Genomic DNA, 19769 nt, shown 5'->3' on the forward strand with positions numbered 1-19769 from the left:
CGGCGGTTCAACCGTGCGGGGCTTTGGCCCTTTCACTTTAATCCACCTCTAGGGCTTTGACTTCGAATTTCTTTTCATTTTCAATAACTCTGGTTTTAGAGCATCGACTATTATGGCCAGTCGGGATCGACTTGATGCACCCGCTGAGGCTGGGGTACTTTTTTTTGGACTTGGTTTTTATCAAGCAGAACTCTGTAAAACCAATCTTGCCACCTTTTCTTTGTATTAGTTACGGAACAGAGTTAGATCGAAAGAGGTTCAAGGAAAAGTAAACAAAGGACAAAAAAAATGAATTTAAAAGAGAAGCATCCCTTTCTGGGAGGAAGGACGGACTTATCTGAGGTGCATGCAGACTTTAAATAGACATGACATACTTCTTGGACTAGACAACCGATCCGCACAAATATCCTATCTTCTCATAAACCCATTGCGACCCGTGTTTCAAAACCGAGAAACCTTGCCAGGACTCTTTCAATACCAATGGTGGTGAGGGGTTTCTTCTTTTCGATCGATGACGCCCTTTGTGGGTTTTCACCAATCGATCTCTCTCATTTCTCTTCTTACCGTCGCCTTATAGTGCTCGTTACGAGTTTTCACTAACAAGACTCTCACATTTTCGATTTCTCTGCTCGCCATTGCCTTATGGTGCCTGTAGGTTTTCACCAATAAGACTCTCTCATTTTATTTCTCTCATCTTGATTGCATCAGATCCAAGCAACTGCGTTCTTTGATTTTGAAAAACCTTTTGCCGATCGATCGAAAGGACTTGAAACAGGTTTGGGTAAAAAGAACTTGGATCGAATTATAACTTTGGAACCGTTCTGGCGGGATCATCGCCGAATTATTATAACGACTGCCCCAATTTCACTTTTGGGGAAATTTGGAGTTTTGTTTTGGTGTGACTGAACCCCAGGGAAAGGCTGCCTACGTATCCTTTCGGAATCAAGTCGAACGTAGTTCAGGAAACTTTGTTTTTTATTTTTCTTTTGTTTTTCTGTTTTGTTTTGTTTTCTCTCTTTTTTTTAATGACACTTTCAGGTTCCAAAGAGGATAATGAAAGAAAGGTAAACGGCTCAAATGGTTAGCAAATGATTGGAGTGTTTGGGGTAGCGAGAATGAAAACCTTCGTCATCCCAATCGGATAATGTTATTGCTGCAGAAGGATTAGACATAGTACCTTTTGACCGCATCTGCATTTACAGCTGTTTCAGAGTCATTTCCTTCAATGTCTCCCAGATACAATGCCCCTTTTGGCAACAATTTTCTGATGATGTACGAGCCTTTCCAGTTAGGAGCAAATTTTCCTTTGGCTTCTTGATGATGGGGAGAATACGCCTTAAGACGAGTTGCCCCACTTCAAATTTTCTAAGCCGCACTTTCTTGTTGTAGGAACGAGCCATTCTATGTTGATACAACTGCCCGTGGCAGACTGCAGCCATCCGCTTTTCATCGATCAGGGTTAAATGTTCCAAACGGGTTTTGACCCACTCACTGTCTTCAATTTCAGATTCAATAATGATTCGGAGAGAAGGGATTTCAACTTCCGCGGGTATTACGGCTTCCGTGCCATAAACCAAAAGGTACGGGGTTGCTCCGACCGATGTGCGCACAGTAGTGCGGTACCCCAATAATGCAAACGACAACTTTTCATGCCACTGCCTGGAAATTTGAATCATCTTTCTCAAAATCTTTTTGATGTTCTTGTTTGCTACTTTGACGACACCATTGGCTTTGGGACGATAAGGAGTAGAGTTCCGATGCGTTATCTTCAATTGTTCACATATCTCTCTCATCAAATGACTATTCAAATTTGGAGCATTATCCGTAATGATAGTTGCAGGAATAACAAAATGGCAGATGAGGTTGGAATGCACGAAGTCTACTACAGTTTTCTTGGTGACAGATTTGAGGGTAATTGCTTCAACCCACTTTGTGAAGTAGTCGATAGCAACCAATATGAATCTATGCCCATTTGAAGCTTTCGGCTCAATCGGCCCAATGACGTCCATACCCCAGGCAACAAATGGCCAAGGTGCTGACATGGGATGCAGTTCTGTAGGCGGTGCATGAATCAAATCACCGTGCACCTGACATTGGTGACATTTTCGGACGAAGCTGAAGCAGTCCTTTTCCATAGTCATCCAGTAATAGCCCGCTCGCAGGATTTTCTTTGCCAAAACATACCCGTTCATGTGGGGTCCGTACACTCCTACGTGTATATCATACATGATTCTTCCGCCTTCTTTGACATCAACACATCTTAATAAGTTGAGGTTCAGAGTCCTTTTGTACAAAACATCATCGCTCAGGAAGAAACCACTTACGTACCGTCTGATGGTTCTCTTTTGGTCCCCACTGGCTTGCTCGGGGTACTCTTTAGTTTTCAGAAATCTTTTGATATCATGATACCATGGCTGAATACTTGGTTCTGCCTCAGCCGTATTACAGTAACTGTGCCTTTCCCGGATTTGGATTTCCAAGGGATCAATGTGGGCATTTCCTAGGTATGGCAGCATCGAGGCCAAAGTAGCAAGTGCATCGTCCAGTTCATTGTGACAACGAGGGATGTACCTGAACTCTATTGACTTGAATCGCCTGCTAAGATATTCCACATATTGCCTGTAGGGAATAAGTTTGACATCTCGAGTTTCCCATTCTCCCTGAGCTTGTCGGATAATCAGATCTGAATCTCCCATGATTAACAATTCTTTGACATCGTGGTCGATTGCCATGTTCATACCCATAATGCAGGCTTCATACTCGGCAGTATTGTTTGTGCAGAAAATTGAAGTCGTGTTGTGGCTAGATAGTGCTGACCAGTGGGTGAAATCAAGATTGCCCAAATTCCAACGCCTTTTGCGTTCACAGCTCCATCGAAGAACATTTTCCAAGCACTGGTGTCTTCTGATGTCATCTCGATTGAATTTACCTCCTCATCTGGAAAGTAAGTACTCAGAGGTTGATATTCATCATCCACATGGTTTTCAGCTAGGTGATCTGCTAAAGCCTGGGCCTTTATTGTTGTGTGGGTGACATAGACTATGTCAAACTCAGTGAGCAGGATCTGCCATTTTGCTAACCTCCTTGTGGGCATCGACTTCTGGAATATGTACTTCAAAGGGTCCAACCTGGTAATGAGGTAAGTGGTATAGGCCAACAAGTAATGCCTAAGCTTCTGAGCGACCCAAGTTAGAGCGCAGCAAGTTCTTTCCAACAAAGTGTATTTGGCTTCATAGCTGGTAAACTTCTTGCTCAGATAGTAGATGGCCTGCTCTCTCTTTCCGGTCACATCTTGTTGCCCGAGGACGCAGCCAAAGGAATTTTCCAAGACTGTCAGATACAAGAACAGAGGCCTTCCCGGTTCAGGTGGAACCAAGACTGGCGGGTTCGACAAATATTCTTTGATTTTGTCAAAGGCTTCTTGACACTCATCCGTCCATTTAATTGCTACATCTTTGTTTAACAGCTTGAAGATGGGTTCACATGTTGAAGTCAACTAAGCAATGAATCGGCTAATGTAATTCAACCTTCCCAGCAGGCTCATAACCTCTTTATTGGTTCTTGGAGAAGGAAAATCCCGAATAGACTTTATCTTTGTTGGGTCTAGCTCGATGCCTCTCCTACTGACTATAAATCCCAAGAGTTTGCCAGACGGAACTCCGAATGCACATTTCGCCGGATTTAGCTTCAAATCATATTTACGTAGCCGCTCAAAGAATTTTCTTAGGTCCCGAACATGGTCGTCCTGGGTTCTGGATTTGATAATCACATCGTCCACATACACCTCTATCTCTTGATATATCATGTCATGAAATATGGCAGTCATGGCCTGTAAGTTGCCCCGACATTTTTCAAACCAAAAGGCATGACCCTGTAACAGTAGGTGCCCTAGGGTGTGGTGAAAGCTGTCTTTTCCGCATCTTCTTCATCCATCAACACCTGGTGATATCCTGCATAACAATCCACAAAAGACTGTATTTCATGTTTGGCGCAGTTATCAACAAGGATGTGGATGTTTGGCAGAGGGAAATTGTCCTTGGGGCTTGCTTTGTTCAGATCTCGGTAGTCAACGCACACCCGAATTTTCCCATCTTTCTTTGGCACGGGAACTATGTTAGCCAGCCATGTGGTGTATCGGACCACTGGGATCACTCCCGCCTTTAACTGTTTTGTGACCTCTTCTTTAATCTTGTCACTGATATCAATTTTGAACTTCCTCTATTTTTGCTGGACAGGGGAATAATCGGGGTAGGTTGGCAACTTATGGACCACTAAATCGATACTTAATCCTGGCATGTCATCGTATGACCAAGCAAACACATCTTTGAATTCAAACAAAAGTTGGATCAATGCGTCCCTGGTTCTTTTATCTGTGTGAATGCTTATCTTGGTTTCTTTGACTTCTTCAGAGCTACCCAGATTAACTGGCTCGGTTTCATTTAAGTTCGGCTTAGGTTTATTCTCAAATTGTTCCAATTATCGATTTATTTCCTTAAAAACCTCTTCTTCATCATATTCCATTCTTGATTCATTATTTCACAATTAGACAGCATGTTTGGATCTGGTCATGAAATCCGCAAGCATGTCATGTTATTTAAAGCCGCATTATTAGAACTAAAAGAAGAAATAAGAAAAAGTAACAAAATCAGAAAGAATAAAGTGAGATGAACGATGAAATATTAATTTCATTTCATTGAATTTTGAAGATAACAGGGTTTACATTAGCATTTAAAGACAGGAAACTAAAAGAAAAACATCCGAGTTACACCCTAAAATAACTCGTGATGCAGAAAAGGTGCCAGGACTGGACTACCGGAATTCCCACCTGATTGGGAACGGAGTAGCCTTCCAGTTTTGCAACTTGGCATTGGACCCCATATACAGCACCTCAGCGGTGCTCGAGCCTTCTCCCGGCTAAACCATGTGGGTTTCATACAGCATTTGCCTCATAGCCCCACATATTTTTTCAATTTCCTCGGTCGTGAAGGCCTCATCTTCTTCTTCTTCTTCATTGTACTTGGGCCTGACAAATGTTCTGTAGAGATGCGGAATTGGCTGAGATAAAACCCAACAATTGCTTTTTCGTTAGTTTGCCCACGACACATCAGCTTCTGTGGCATGAAAACCCACACCGAAGAACTTCTTGGTGGCAAGTAAGGTGATAGGTTTGGTGATACCTTGCAATGATGCCCCGAGCCCCTTCCCGGGTTTATAACCATGCCTGATAATTTCCTTGGCAACCATAACTAACGCTTTTGATAGAAAAGGTTGAGGGCAAGGGCTTCCTTCTTCATATTGGTCTGCGACCACAACCTCGAAAACTTGATAGACTATATGTTCACTACCTTCCCTAGCTTCGAGGCATGGGACTGACGGGTCCCGATAGATAGATTGCTCATCCTCTCCGTGGACTATGATCTCCTGATCTTCATATTCCAATTTCACCATCTGGTGGAGAGTGGAAGGTACGGCTCCTGCCGCGTGAATCCAAGGCCTTCCCAAGAGGAAATTATAAGAAGTATCCATGTCTAGGACTTGAAAGGTCACCTCAAAATCCACAGGTCCAATAGTCAAAATCAAATCGATCTCGCCTATGGTGTCTCTTTTGATGCCATCAAAGGCACGAACACAGACGTTGTTGGGCCTGATTCTCTCAGTCTCGATCTCCATTCTTTGCAGAGTTGAGAGAGGGCAGATATCTACTCCGGAACCGCCATCCAGCATGACTCTCTTCACATAGTACCCCTCACATTTAACTGTTAGGTGGAGGGCTTTGTTGTGGGTGGCCCCCTCCGGGGGCAGGTCATTCTTGCTAAAGGAGATCTGATTGATTGTGAAGAATCTTTCTGCCATCCTCTCTAGTTGTTACACAGTAGTTTCAATCAGAATGTAAGCTTCATTGAAGGTTTTGATCAACACTTTCTGATGTTCAGTTGAATTCATTAATAGAGACAACAAAGAGACCTGAGCAGGAGACTTTCGGAGTTGGTCAATTATCTCGTAGTCCGCAGTTTTCATTTTCCTGAAGAACTCTTCTGCTTCTTCGGCATTAACTAGCTTCTTGAGTGGGAAATGCTTCTTCGTGGCATTATTCACTTCCTCCAGATTGAGGTATTTCTCAGCCGAGTTAGTTTCATTTACTTCTCCCATGACTTCTTTTCCTTTGTAGGTTACTACCGCCTTGTTATAATTCCATGGGATGGCAGTAGGATCTGTCATGGGCCTCTGCAGTGCACGGCCAATAACCACGGGCTCATTCAGCCTTGGTGAAATTATTGGCCCCCATACCACATAGGTCCCTTTTGGCACATACATTTTAGATCCTTTGTTCAGCTCAAACCTTCTTGGAGGGCTCAATGTCACTTGTCCTTTCCTAGGACCCCGGGGCACATAAAGGATGGCATCTTTCAAGGGTACTACCTCAGTTTTGGTTTCCACTATTTTTTCTGTGTTTTGAGGGGTGGGTTTACTCTTCTTCTTCCCTTTTTCTTGATTTGCATCAGCCTTTGGCTTTTTCTCGACGTCAGCGATTGCAATGATGGCTTTCAAGTCAGGATCAAACTCTTTATCTTCGCAGATCATTCCAATAACCGGTCCATTGTTGTGAGCCGGTAACGGGCTGTTGGTCACATTAGGAATGTCTTCATCCTTTAACACTATCCGCTTTTGTTCTATGAGATTTTCAACAACCCTTTTCAAAGTCCAACAGCTCTCAGTGTCATGCCCTTCCATCCCAGAATGATAGGCACATCGGACGCCATGTTGGTAAGAGGGTGACTCTGGGTTTTGCCTATTTGGGGGTATGGATTGTAACAAACCCATTTGGACCAATTTAGGAAAAAGGCTAGAATATAACTCACCAATAAGTGTGAAGTTCGTCTTCCTGGGCGGCTCCCGAGCACGGGCATTGTAGGGGAAATTATTTTGTGGAGGTCGGGGATTATACTAAGCTTGGTGAGGAAGTTGATTTCTGGGAAATTGAGCTCGGTTTTGGTGAAATTGTTGTTGTGGCCTAGCGTATGGTTGTGCATTCATCACTGCGTATGGCTGAAGATCCATAGCATAGGCCGCATCTTGATTGGGGTAGTAGTGTTGTGGGGTTCTTTCAGAGAAATGAAGTCTGGCCGAACGGGGTTTTCTTACACTCGAAGTTGCCATTGCTACTTCTTCCTTCTTCTTTTGGTTTGCTACTCCTCCAGACCCGCCTTGGATTGCTTGGGAGGTAGACCTTATAGCAGACTGACTCAAGATTCGCCCTGTTTTCAACCCATTCTCAACAATTTCACCGATTTTGATGGCTTCGGCAAACAGCTTTCCCATTGCAGACATCATGTTTTGATAATAATCAGCCTCTTGGGCTTGAAGGAAGACACTGACCATTTCTATTTCGTCCATTGGAGGCTTGACTCTGGCCGCTTGTTCGCTCCATTTGACAACATACTCTCGAAATCTCTCCGAGGGCTTCTTCTTTAGATTTGATAATGAATTCCTGTCAGGGGCAATGTCGATGTTATATTGAAACTGTCTGACAAAATCCCGATCCAAGTCATCCCAGATATGCCAACGAGATATATCCTGATCCATATACCATTCAGAAGCAATGCCGACCAAAGTCTCTCCAAAGTAGGCCATAAGAAGCTCTTCTTTTCCGCCCGCTCCCCGCAACTGGTTGCAGTACCTTTTGAGGTGGGTAATGGGATCCCCATGCCCGTCATATTTTTCAAACTTTGGGGTTTTGAAACCCAAAGGTAGATGTACGTGCGGGAACATGCACAGGTCAGCGTAAGATACGCTCTTTTGCCCACTCAGACCCTGTATATTTTTGAAACTTTGCTCCATGCTTCTCATCTTTCTGGTAATTTCCTTTTGTTCAGGTGTTTTTTCGGCTTTTTCCTGCCCTGTGGTAAACTCGTACCGGGGCGGCTGAGTGTAAGCATATGGTAGTAAACTGGGTAGGTTCCAGTGGGAAAGATGGTGCTTGAAATGTGAAGGAAGATGAATCGAATTTAGGCCTGGGTAAAGCAGGTTGTGCCATAGCTGAACAAGCTGGAGCGGTGAATATGTTTGAAGCTGCACCTGAAGCTAACACCTGGGGGAGAGACTCAGAAGGTGTTCCAGCAAAGTGGTCTGAAATGGTAGGATATCCTAGTGGGGTATTTGGATAACTCATGGGGATGTTGGAGGTCCCACATGTCCTGGGAAAAAGCTCAGGGAATCCAGGGATCGCACTTGGTGGTTCTTTTCCATTGGCCCATGTGTCCCACATTTTCATCATGCGGAGACGCAGAATTCTATTTTCCTCAGAAGTTGCTAACTCAGAAGTTGGGATGGTCGAGATCGGACTATCCTCTGGAATAGTAACTGTTGGCAGAGGAATTTTCGAAGACATTTCAATGCTTCCTTTTGACCTTGTGAAGTATGAATGTGAAGCCAGACTACCACAAAATCAACCACCTTACTATAGAACCTTAACTAACAGTAAACAACAAACCGGTCAGTTTGAAGCAATTAACATATAAGTAATCGCACGTTGGGGTGTGATGCACCTATACAGTTAAATGTGTTTCTACATGTTTCGCAACGGTTGCATGTTTCATCCCGGCTCTGCTTATTTTCCCCAATTTTCTTTTTCTTTCCACTTTTGGCTTTTGTACTTCTCCTCTTATTCTTATTTTCCACTCTTTTCTTTCCTCTCTTTCCTTGCTTTTTTTTTTTCGTTTTTCTTTTGGTTTTTCTTTGGCTCTCCTTTTCACATCCCTCTCTTATTTGAGTTATTTAAAAAATGTGACCGGATTCAATGAGGATTTCCTACGTATCACGATGCCGCGTGAATCAGATCATTACGTAGTTCAAGAAAAACAAATGCGAAAAATAAAGAAACAATTTTTGGGAATTTTCAAATTTTCATTAATAAAACTCCTAAACTTTCTATTACAAAATCGGATTGCCTACGTATCACGATGCCGTATGAATCAGATCATTACGTAGTTCAAGAAAAACAAATGCGAAAAATAAAGAAACAATTTTTGGGAATTTTTAAATTTTCATTAATAAAACTCCTAAACTTTCTATTACAAAAGACTTCCAACTACTCATTTTCTTGGAATTTTTAAAAACTACCAACAGACTCAAAAATAATTTCCAAAATATAGACTCAATAAATGAAAAATTATGAATACATCAATGCTTCGACTCCTAGGGCCCGTGGGACATCATTCGGTCTCACGGGCCTACGTGCGAGATACCCTTGAAGCCGCTCCAAATCACTCATTATCTGGCGGACAAATATCATTACAGAAACGAAGAAAGTGGTCTGAGTCATATCCTCACATGCGTGGCATTTCATGACGATATAGTAGGCAATGGCTCTAACCCTTTCTCGGACAATACCCTTTTCCTGAAGTAAACGCCCGATTTGCTGATTCCGAGCTTCCAACACTTGAGTGTCATGATGATTTTGATTCCGTAATTGTTGCATATCTTCGTCCATTTGGGCCATCAGAGCATAATAATGTTCCCTATCGGTTTTAAAATTCCTGGCCTGTTTGTCTGCCTCATTTTCAAGGGTGGTTAGCTTTCTCTTTAAATTGGCGATTGTCCCCTCATATTTTCTTTTTCATTTGTCGCACATACTCTGCCCGCTCTTCTGCATTCTCTGCCAATTGTGCTCGGACTTTTGCTAGAATAGCCTCAGATTTTTCTAGGTCATCTTGACACTCAAGTACTTTCTTTATCATACCGCTTATAAGCATTTCATCTACCCGACTTCTTTCCAGGTTTCTAGCAACTATTCTCATTTTATGGATTTGAGCTTTGAGAGCTTCGTTTTCCTGAGTTAGATTTTTCTTTTCCCCTTCATCTGCGGCAGCTTGGATACTGTGGCCAAATTTGAGGTCCCTGATTTGTCCATCTAATTTACTTATCTTGGCCCTATAGCTTTCTTCTTTTGCCAACCAGCCCCACTGTTCCTGCGAGTCGTTAGTGAATTATTGGACATGGGGTCTCTTAGCAGGTCTCTCGGGCTCTCGAGGAATTTGAAACCTTTTGCCAAACCAAACCATATAATTGGGTTCCACCTCACCTCTAGCTAGATCCCGCACCATAGTCTTGGGTTCGAGAAATCTGCACTCATTCCAAACTTGGCGAACTCTTCCTTCTGGAAATACAGCCTTTGGGCCCAATTCGACGACATGTACACTCAAATCTTCATCATGGGGGACGGTTTGAAATCTTACCAGTTGGCGCAAAACCCTGTGAGGAGTATATGGCTGGATGCTCCGGATGCCCATTAGGAGAAAGTAGCACAATTTAGCTGACATGTATACGACTTCGGTGGCAGGGAGCCATCCGAACGTCCACTCAATTTTATCCGAAGTTAAAGAACTCAAGTGTGCAAACCAAGCTTTGGTACCCTCTGGAAATTCAACCCCCACCACTCGGCTTTCAAATTCTTTGATGCAATCCAAACTGGTCATGCCGTAGTTCATATACCCGACACGGTGGCAGAGATGTTCCAGTATCCACAATTGTAGTAGTAAGTTGCAGCCTTGGAAGAATTTTCCCCCTTCTAGACAGATGGTCAAAGCTCGGTAAATCTCAGATAAGATCAGGGGAACCAAAGTGCCATTAGCTTTCTTGATTGCGACATCAACCATTCCCACGAGGCCCAATTCTATGTTGCCGTCTTTTCGCGGACATATTATAACACCCAAGAATGCTACTATAAAAACCAAATCCCGCCTTGCCTCCCATTTATCTTTATTTTCGGCATGAGTCAGACCAGTATTTGGTGCTTCGAAACCTTGGGGATTGCCATAGCGTTGGTACAGGAACTGAAAAGTGCAAAACCCTTCAGATAAATTCCCATCCTGAATATCCCGGCTAATACTCAACATATCCAGAAACTTGTGAGGAGATACTGGTCTCGGTGACACCGGGTACCGACTTCTAAAGTTTCCGCTAAGGCCGGTGTAACCCGCAATTTCCTCTAGCGTGGGTGTGAGCTCAAAATCAGAAAAGTGAAACACATTGCGAGTCGGATCCCAAAAAGGTATCAAGGCTTCAATCACGTCCAATCTTGGCTTGATGTTCAAAAGTCCGACAAGACCACCCAAAACTTTTATCACAGTTCCTCGGCTACCTTTTCCTAGGTCATTCCACCACATGTGGAGCTGTAAGGGGATCTCTTCAAGAACTGCGAAGGGTTCGTTTTCATCTGTGCTCATCCTGCACATTTATTAGGGTGATTTAATTTAAAAGGTTATGACTCAAGAAAAGGTTATTATTATTTTTTTTAAATTTTCATAAAAAATCCGGCTTTGCAAATACGGCCTTTCAGCACTTCGGTAAAGAAGATTTTAACGTTGTGTTTGCTAAACGGCCAAAACCTTAAAAAAAATTCTAAAGGTTGCTGTTCTTGCAAAAACGGCCTTCCGGCGCCCTTTTGGGGACATTCAACTATTTTAGACAAGAATGACATCACCTTACTTATTTATAATCAAAACAAAAAAAATTTGGTCTTTTTGGGCTATTTTTACAAAAAATGAAGTTGGACCCGATGGGGGTTGCCTACGTATCCCGCATTCGATGAGAATCAAACTGGCGTAGTTCGGGAAGACCAGAAATAAAGTAAATAAACTAACTCTTTTTTTTTGGAATATTTTAATTTCTGCAAGAAAGACTTATAAAGAAGAAAGAAAATATTTTTGATTTCAATTTTTTTTTTTGGAATTTCGAAAGAAGAAAGATTTTTTTTTAATTTATACTTTTATTGTTTTTTTTTGGAATTTCGATAGAAAAAACTTCTAAAGAAGAAAGAAAAATATTTTTGGAATTTTATTTTGAATTTATGAAAGAAATGCTTCTAAAAAAAATGAAATATTTTTGAGTTTTGAATTTTCTTTTCAATTTTGAAAGAAGAATGAAAATATTTTTGGATTTTTGGAAGAAACTAAAAGAAATTATTTTTGTATATATATGTATTTTTTTAAAACAATTAGGGTCTAAAGAAGCAGTAAAAGAAAATATTTTTGTATATATTGTTTTTAAATAAACAATTAGTTTCTAAAGAAGCAAGTAATGAAAAATATTTTTTTTTTTTGGATTTTTTGAAAATTGAAGTCTAAAAATAAAACTTTTCTAGAGAGGAAGTAAAGGAAAATATTTTTGGATTTTTTTTTTTGAAAATTATGGGCCGAAACCGATGAGGTTTGCCTACGTATCTCACATCCGGTGAGAATCAGACCCGCGTAGTTCGCCAGTTTTGACAGAATAGGGGAAACATGACAGTTGAAAACTTTGGCTCATTTGGAGATGACTTCTTTTTTTCCGGAATTTCGGCAGAGTTTCAGAATTTTCTAAATACCTATCTCTCACTCCTATATTATTATTATTTTTTTTATTTTTTTGATTTTTTTTTGATTTTCTTCCTCTGTTCTAGAAGGCGGTCAACATGCAAGCCGAAACAAACAGATGCACAAGTAGCACGTAAGATGCATCAGGATGGTCTTTTTCATTTGGGAACACCTGTCCTAGACATACCCAACCCCTGTGTTGAGTCTCCAAGGTCAAATGCATGTGATGCAAACAAACGTTCCTACTAGGGATCCGACATGAGGTTTATTATACTAGGTTTAAAAACCTGGGTTTATTGTTCTAGACCTGGCTTACCCGAGCGGACAGCTCGAGCCGAGGGGGGCAGCGTACCGGGAATACAGAAGCTTCACCGGTTTTGCAACTTGTCCGAACCTCGTTCTAAAATTGGGATAAGACTCTAACAGAAAAGAAGTCACACGAAGTGCACACTTCTCAGATGATTTAGAAGACTCAGAGAGAGGAGGGTTTCGTAGCAATTTATATACAGTCCAAACAATATCAAAGCGGTAAAAGCGGCATGTAGCACATTAGGCTCAACATATAAAAATCAAGTAAAACAAGCCAACTATAACAGTTATTCTAAGCTCGAATTCTTGAACCCTGAACCAGAGATTCTAGGTTCGTTCCCCAGCAGAGTCGCCAGAGCTGTCGCACCTCCTTTTTACACACCCGAAGGTAGTACAAGGGAGTTTTTCCAATTAAAGTGACATTATTCGAAATTGGATTAATTTATTCAATTTTGTTCAGAGTCGCCACTTGGGATAGTTTATTTGGTGTCCCAAGTCACCGATTTACTTTAAATCCCAAATCGAGGAAAATTTCGACTTTCCTTTTTGAAGTCTGCGAACCAGAAATTCTGAATAAGGAACTCTGTTAACCCGGAAGAAGGTGTTAGGCATTCCCGGGTTCCGTGGTTCTAGCACGGTCGCTTAAACATATTATATTTGGCCTATTATCTAATTTATTACATGTGTTAAACCTATTGTGCATTTTTCCCTTATAACTGCTTTTAATTATTTTAACCCCTTTTAGGTTTTATGGAATTATTTCTTGAACAAGTTACGATTGTCGTACACTTACCGTTTTGGAACACATCGAAAATCACGCTACATGAAATGCACCCGCGATTCGCAATATTTTTTATTTTTATTAATATTCGAAGTTGTTATGATCGGGTTACATGAAATGCACCCCCGAATTTGGAAATTAGATATCATGACTATGCTACGGGAATCGTACCCATAGTCACAATAGTTCATTATTAATCGCGCTTAAAGCAAACTACGATACTTAGAAATATTTATTTAAATCCAAAAGAATCAAACTGAGACGGATGAGAACTTTGTTTCTGGCATATCTAGTTTCCAATTTGGAAATAGTTTTTAAAGTGAGTACAACATGTGACTTTAGGCAAGAAATTGGTATGTTCCATAATCCTTTTGAATGTGAATTAAATCTAATACAATGACACTCGGTATTCAACTAACAGAAAACAATTTTAGCTAATTAATTAAATATCAAAAAGCTAAAAAGAAAATCCTTCAATCATAACAATGTCACTCATCAAATAATCCTAAAAAATATGTGAAGCCAATACGTAAAGAATATCAAAATTATGGAATTGATTGTAAAAATAGGTATTTGAATACTAAAGAATGATGCTGACCTTCTGATTTTTTATTAAGGGAAAAGATACATATCAGGCAAAAATGAAGCCAACCAGAATTCCATACCCAATACATTCAAAACCGGATGGCTAATGCCAAATACATTTCATTTCCATTTTTTACCTTGTAAAGAAATTTCTCATTCAATACCAAATGGCAAATAAATGCAGATTCAGCAGCTTCTCATTACACATAAGACTAACAATAATCAGGAATCGAGCAGCTCTTCAAACGTAGACCGAAACTCATATGTTTAATCATTTACCAAGAAACGCGATAAAAAAAAAAGTTTCAAACTAACCTGGTTGCTCAAGGAAAAACTTGAATAAACCAATTAAAGTAGAAACAAACTCGAGTGGGAGCTCAACAGTTCTAGAAACAGCAAAATCGACAGAATTGAACCAACAATTTGAACCAGAAAAATTGACACCAAATGCTAGCGAAATGCATTTTTCCGTTCGCTGAATGTGTGTGTTTTCAGATGGGTATTCAAAAAAAAAATGTTTGGCTTGGCTCCCTTTGTTGTTCTTCGGCAGAAATGGAGTTACGGGGGAGGCCAAAGGGTGTGCAACAGCTGAAGGTTTTTCCTCTCAAAGGAGATGGAGATTTTTCTTTTTGGTGAAGAGAAATCCGATTTTTCTCTTGGGAGTGGTCTAGGCGTCTTCTAGCTTTTTTGAGCGAGAGAGAGGCGTTGTTGTTGGTCCTTCAGAGAGAAGGGGAGCGTTCTCTTTTTCTTGTTCTTTTGGAAATTGTGAAAACAACGCTCTAGGATCCGAAAATGGAGAGGTCCGATTTTTCTCTCTTCCCCCCTTTCTCTGTTGTGTGTGTGTTTTATGTAGAGAGAATGATGAAGAGTGGGTGAAAGAAATATTTTTGGGGAAAATGGGGAACATGATTGGAGAAAGTGGGGAGAGTGAGGAACATGAGTGGGGAAAGTAGGTAGTGAGTGGAGAAAGTGGGAAATGAGTGGAGAAAAGTGGGGAAAGTGGGTAGTGAGCGGAGAAAATGGAAAAAATGGGGAGAATGGGGAACATGAATGGAGAAAGTAGGTAGTGAGTGAAGAAAATAGACAGTCAGTGAAGAAAGGTGAGAATAAATTCGTCAAAAATTAGCTGATCACAACAATGAAAAAAATTTCTTTCGTACATGCTGTACAAAGGAGTCAGTGAGCAGTTTAAATCACAGCTTGTAAACTACTGTACCTAAATGGGACAAACACATCAATATGAATCGGACAATGTACAACCTTTAATTGGATCCCCTAAGTTTAATAATTACATAGGATTCAGCTCTTAGGCTGAGTTGGCCTCTATGCCTACTGTAGTGGCATTTTGAAATATATGGGCACCCCACTTTAGTATTGAGTTTTGTAGTTTGCTTTGTCTCTTTGTTTAAAGAAGCATTAAGGTCCATTTGCTCTTCCACAGCTATCCCACATCCTATTGCGTGTTTACAGGACCACTGATCATCTTAGTATTAGATATCTGTAATTTTCATTATTAAATACAATCATTGAACCTAAAAAGGAAAAAGTTATAGACGTTATTCTTCTTTTTACAAACCAAAAATAATAACTAAAGTTTTCCGTAAGCTCATGTTAGGCGTTAAGAAAACCGTAAATAAAACAAGCGATTAAGGCAAGTTAGGGATACATGATGGATTTTTCCGGAGTGCGTGAACTTCCTTATATATTCAGTCACATGTGCGAGTGTGAAATTTCGAATCGTCAGAAAAGAGCAGTAAGCATACTTTCACAATAGTCTTGTTCATAAGTATATCAATGTTCGGTAGCGAAAAATCATCTTTGGGAACATGCTATATTGAGGTTACAACTTTTGAATTTTAAATAAGACAGGTTACTCAGTTCAAACTTTGAATTGATCATCAACATGAAGGAAATAGCTTAACATCTTATTATATCGTCCAAAGACAAAGAGCGAAGGTAATATAATCGAGTTGAACCAATACAAAAAGAACTAGCTATTAGTAATATAAAATCCATATACACCAAAGGTCCAAGAATAATCATGAGTTGTGTTTTAGTGCCGGATAGTGCAACTTGTAGGATTTAGTTGTTGAATTGAACAGAAACCTTTGATAGTGCAAAAACATGTGCGGTCTGTGGAAAAGTGAAGCTTTCTGATATTTTATATGAGAACAGTTGAAAGTATGTACATATACTGGATAAGAATGCGAAACAATGTTTGAACCTGTGGATCGATGTCATGACCTATGCGTGCTAGTTATCGACTTAGATAATGGATTTGATGAGTTCAACTGAATTTAATATTTTCAATCTCAGTGTATACAAAGAAAAACAAAAAGTTTCTACACATATTAAATTGCAATATTTTTATAATAAATTTTTTAAAAGTTTAATTCATTAAATTTATATCTTAAATTCGCTTATGTTATCTTCAACAAACTCAGTCGTGAAAATTGGAGGATGGCGGGGTTCTTATTAAAATATCTTGTTCCCACCATAAAGTAAACATCTAATTACAACGGTGTGGCGTTATTAGGACACCATAAAATCAGATAAAAGTTGTATTTTTTTCCTTAGTGAAAACTAGTATAAAATCTTTCAGTGGATAACAGAACGTCAAGGAAACTGCTCTTGGCTTTGTAAAACTTGAAATGGTTTTTAAAGCTGTAATCGAAATACATAAGAATTTAAACACTTATCTGCATTTTCTTGGGTTAGAACTTAGTTTAACATACACTAAGAATATAAAAAGTTTACATTGTGAGCTTATACAATTTAAAGAAATTAGCTTATACATGTCTTGTAAAAAATAACAACCAATGTCTCCTTATAATAAATGAAACTAATAGCCTGTAAAATAAGTAAAGCGATCTCTTATGATAGATTAAATTCTGTTGATAATGTAAAAATTACTTATATTGTTTATATATATACATAAGTTAAATCGTTTTTTTTTGGTGTAGAAATCGAATCTAAACATTAAATGGACCAGAGAAAGTAACACTATATATATATTAAATGATAAATTCCTTGGTGAAAATCCTGCTTTCGCTAGTGAGAAGTTTTAGGGACAAGCTAATTAAAGAAGAAACAAAGATGATGTTGATGACATGGGCCTGTATTAGTAGTAGCCTATTAGGAAGACTTCGAAACAGGCAACTTCATCAATGTTGACACAGCTATGATGCCAAAATGGTTGAAAAAACTGTCATGACGAGCTAATAGGTTCCAACAAGATATGGACATTATCAGCCATTAGCCCATTAGGTGGTCCTTCCTATTTTTCACACCTAAAAGCTAATAATACCAATGAGCTGATCTCTCATCAACAAACTATAATATTCTCCTTTTCCAACAACCCATCTAATTTGACGAGTCATATTAATTGGGCATATTTGTTTCCTAACGTTTTATTGAAGTACCCTTATGCATATTATCATATCTCTTCTTTAAAGGGAATTACCATCAAAATATTGTCTTCCATTTCTCCATCCTTTATTTTCCTTTTCTCTCTCGAATACTGTCCACAACATTAAAGCAAGATTTTAATTTTATACTTTGATAATGTAAACTTTTGTATATTATGACACCAATTTAAAACTCAACTATAGGTATTGTCAATGGCAATCATGTGTTGTAACTTATATCGTAACTACGGTCTACACTCTTACTGAATAGAGTTACTCACTTCTGTTATTTCATGCATAACAGGCACTGCGGCTAAGGTTGATATTGAATTCAAGACCTAGACTTGTGATAGCATTCACCAAATCCCCACATTGTTCGTGGAAGTCACATTTTCTGGAAATATATCGACGCCTAAGACATACTGAAGAAGAAAAGTGGCTTGATAAAAACGGTTTTTTTTTTTTGGTAATTAAACAATCTTCATTAATCACCAATGTAGCTTTACAAATCCACAATTGGCTTTATCACAGCCCCCTGTCTCATATAAAGTTCCTATCTCTACCTGTACAATTTTTTTTTAAAAAAAACCCCAGTCCTATGTGCTAGCCTACTTCTAACTCCTCAAAATTTAAGCTGCTGTAGGAGTTCTCTTGTTTGAGCAGATGCTCTCACATTACAAACACATGCAACAACCCTAGCTAACTCTTCTACTTCTCTACTACGCTTCTCAAATATTCGAAGGTTCCTCTCATTCCAAATCATGTGTATTGTCTCAGTATAAACCATTTTGAAGGCAGCATCATTCTTTTATTTCCCTTGAGCATTTTCCACTGCTCATTCCCAATGTTGGCTCCATGAATTAGCACAATATGGCCGCCCCTGCATCCATCATAGGACCCTCATCCAAAGTCTCTTGGTAAAGTCACATTCTGCAAATGTGATGATCCGGCCGGTCGTCTTAAGAATTAACGCCCCGATCCCCTATTAACTGATTTTTCCGTATTAATTTCTACTATTTTGATTTACCGGGATGTTCGGTTTTAAGTTTCAGAGGGTTTTGGGACACTTAGTCCCTAAATGAGAGGTTAAGTTTTGGAAAAATTTGACCGTCGTCAGAACAGTTTGAAGACGGGCCTTGGAATGTAATTCCGATGGTTCCGTTAGCTCCGCTGGGTGATTTCGGGCTCAGGGGCGTGTTTGGATTGTGTATTGGAGGTCCGTAGCTAATTTAGGCTTGAAATGCCGAAAATCGAATTTCGAAGTTTCCGGTTCGATAGTGAGATTTTGATTCGAGGGTCGGAATGAAATTCCGGAAGTTGGAGTAGCTCCGTAGTGTTGAATGTGATGTGTGTGCAAAATTTCAGGTCATTCGGACGAGGTTTGATAGACTTTTTGATCGAAAGCGTATTTTTAGAGTTTTTGGAATTCTTAGGCTTGAATCCGATGAAATATAGGTGTTTGGATGTTGTTTTGAGCGTTCCGAAGGTTGGAACAAGTTTGAATGAAGTTATGGAATATGTTGGTAGGTTTGGTTAAGGTCCCGAGGGCCTCAGGATGATTTCGGATGGTTGACGGAAAGATTTTTGGAATTGGAGTTGCAGCTTCAGCTGTTCTGCTGTCATAACCGCACCTGCGAGTGTGAGACCGCAGGTGCGGAGTCGCAGAAGTGGCGGATTAACCACAGCAATGGAATTTGAAGAGTTCAACAGGAACCGCCGAAGCAGTGGAATTTACGCAGGAGCGGTACCGCATTTGCGGATGGGGAGTCGCAGATGCGGAATCTGTGCCCTAAGTGAAAAGTCGCAGATGCGACCGTTGTTCCACAAATGCGGGACCGCAGAAGCATTACCAGGACCGCAAAAGCGGTACCAGGACTGCAGATGCGGATACAGCTAGGCAGAAATATGAAATTTTGAGGGTTTAGTTTCAAAAGTTGGAAATTCGATTTAGAGCTTGAGAGAGGGCGATTTTGGGAGGAAATTGAAGAGGAGATCAGTGGGTAACAATTATTTAATCCTTTATAGCTATATTCCATCAATCTATAGTTGGTTTCATCATTTAATTTCGGATTGGAGATGAAAATTGGGGAAAAGTTGGAAGAAAGTTCTTAGACCAAAAATTCGACTTTTGATTGGGGATTTTCTTACCTTAGATTTGGACAATTTTGATATGCATGAACTCGTGAGAGAATGAAAAATATAAATTTTACCCGATTCCGAGACGTGGGCCCGAGGGGCGTTTTGGTCATTTTACCTAATTTTGCGTATTAACTTAGAATTTAATTGTAGAATCAGTTACTTGAAGTGTTATTTTTATTATGCAATTGAATTGAA

At 39.9% G+C, this 19769-nt stretch overlaps 1 protein-coding gene across 1 annotated transcript; it reads right to left on the minus strand.

Annotated features, from left to right (window-relative positions):
- Window positions 1-9023: 9023 nt before the first annotated feature.
- LOC142179456 (uncharacterized) lies at window positions 9024-14844 on the minus strand. Its single transcript, XM_075249581.1, has 2 exons — window positions 14344-14844; window positions 9024-11226 (listed from the first exon to the last, which is right to left on the minus strand). Exon 2 carries the CDS (start codon window positions 11223-11225, stop codon window positions 9987-9989), a length of 1239 nt encoding a protein of 412 aa, XP_075105682.1. The 5' UTR covers window position 11226; window positions 14344-14844; the 3' UTR covers window positions 9024-9986.
- Between the last annotated feature and the right edge of the window lie 4925 nt (window positions 14845-19769).

This window comes from Nicotiana tabacum, chromosome 3, assembly GCF_000715075.1.
Source record: "Nicotiana tabacum cultivar K326 chromosome 3, ASM71507v2, whole genome shotgun sequence".
Lineage (NCBI taxonomy): Eukaryota > Viridiplantae > Streptophyta > Magnoliopsida > Solanales > Solanaceae > Nicotiana > Nicotiana tabacum.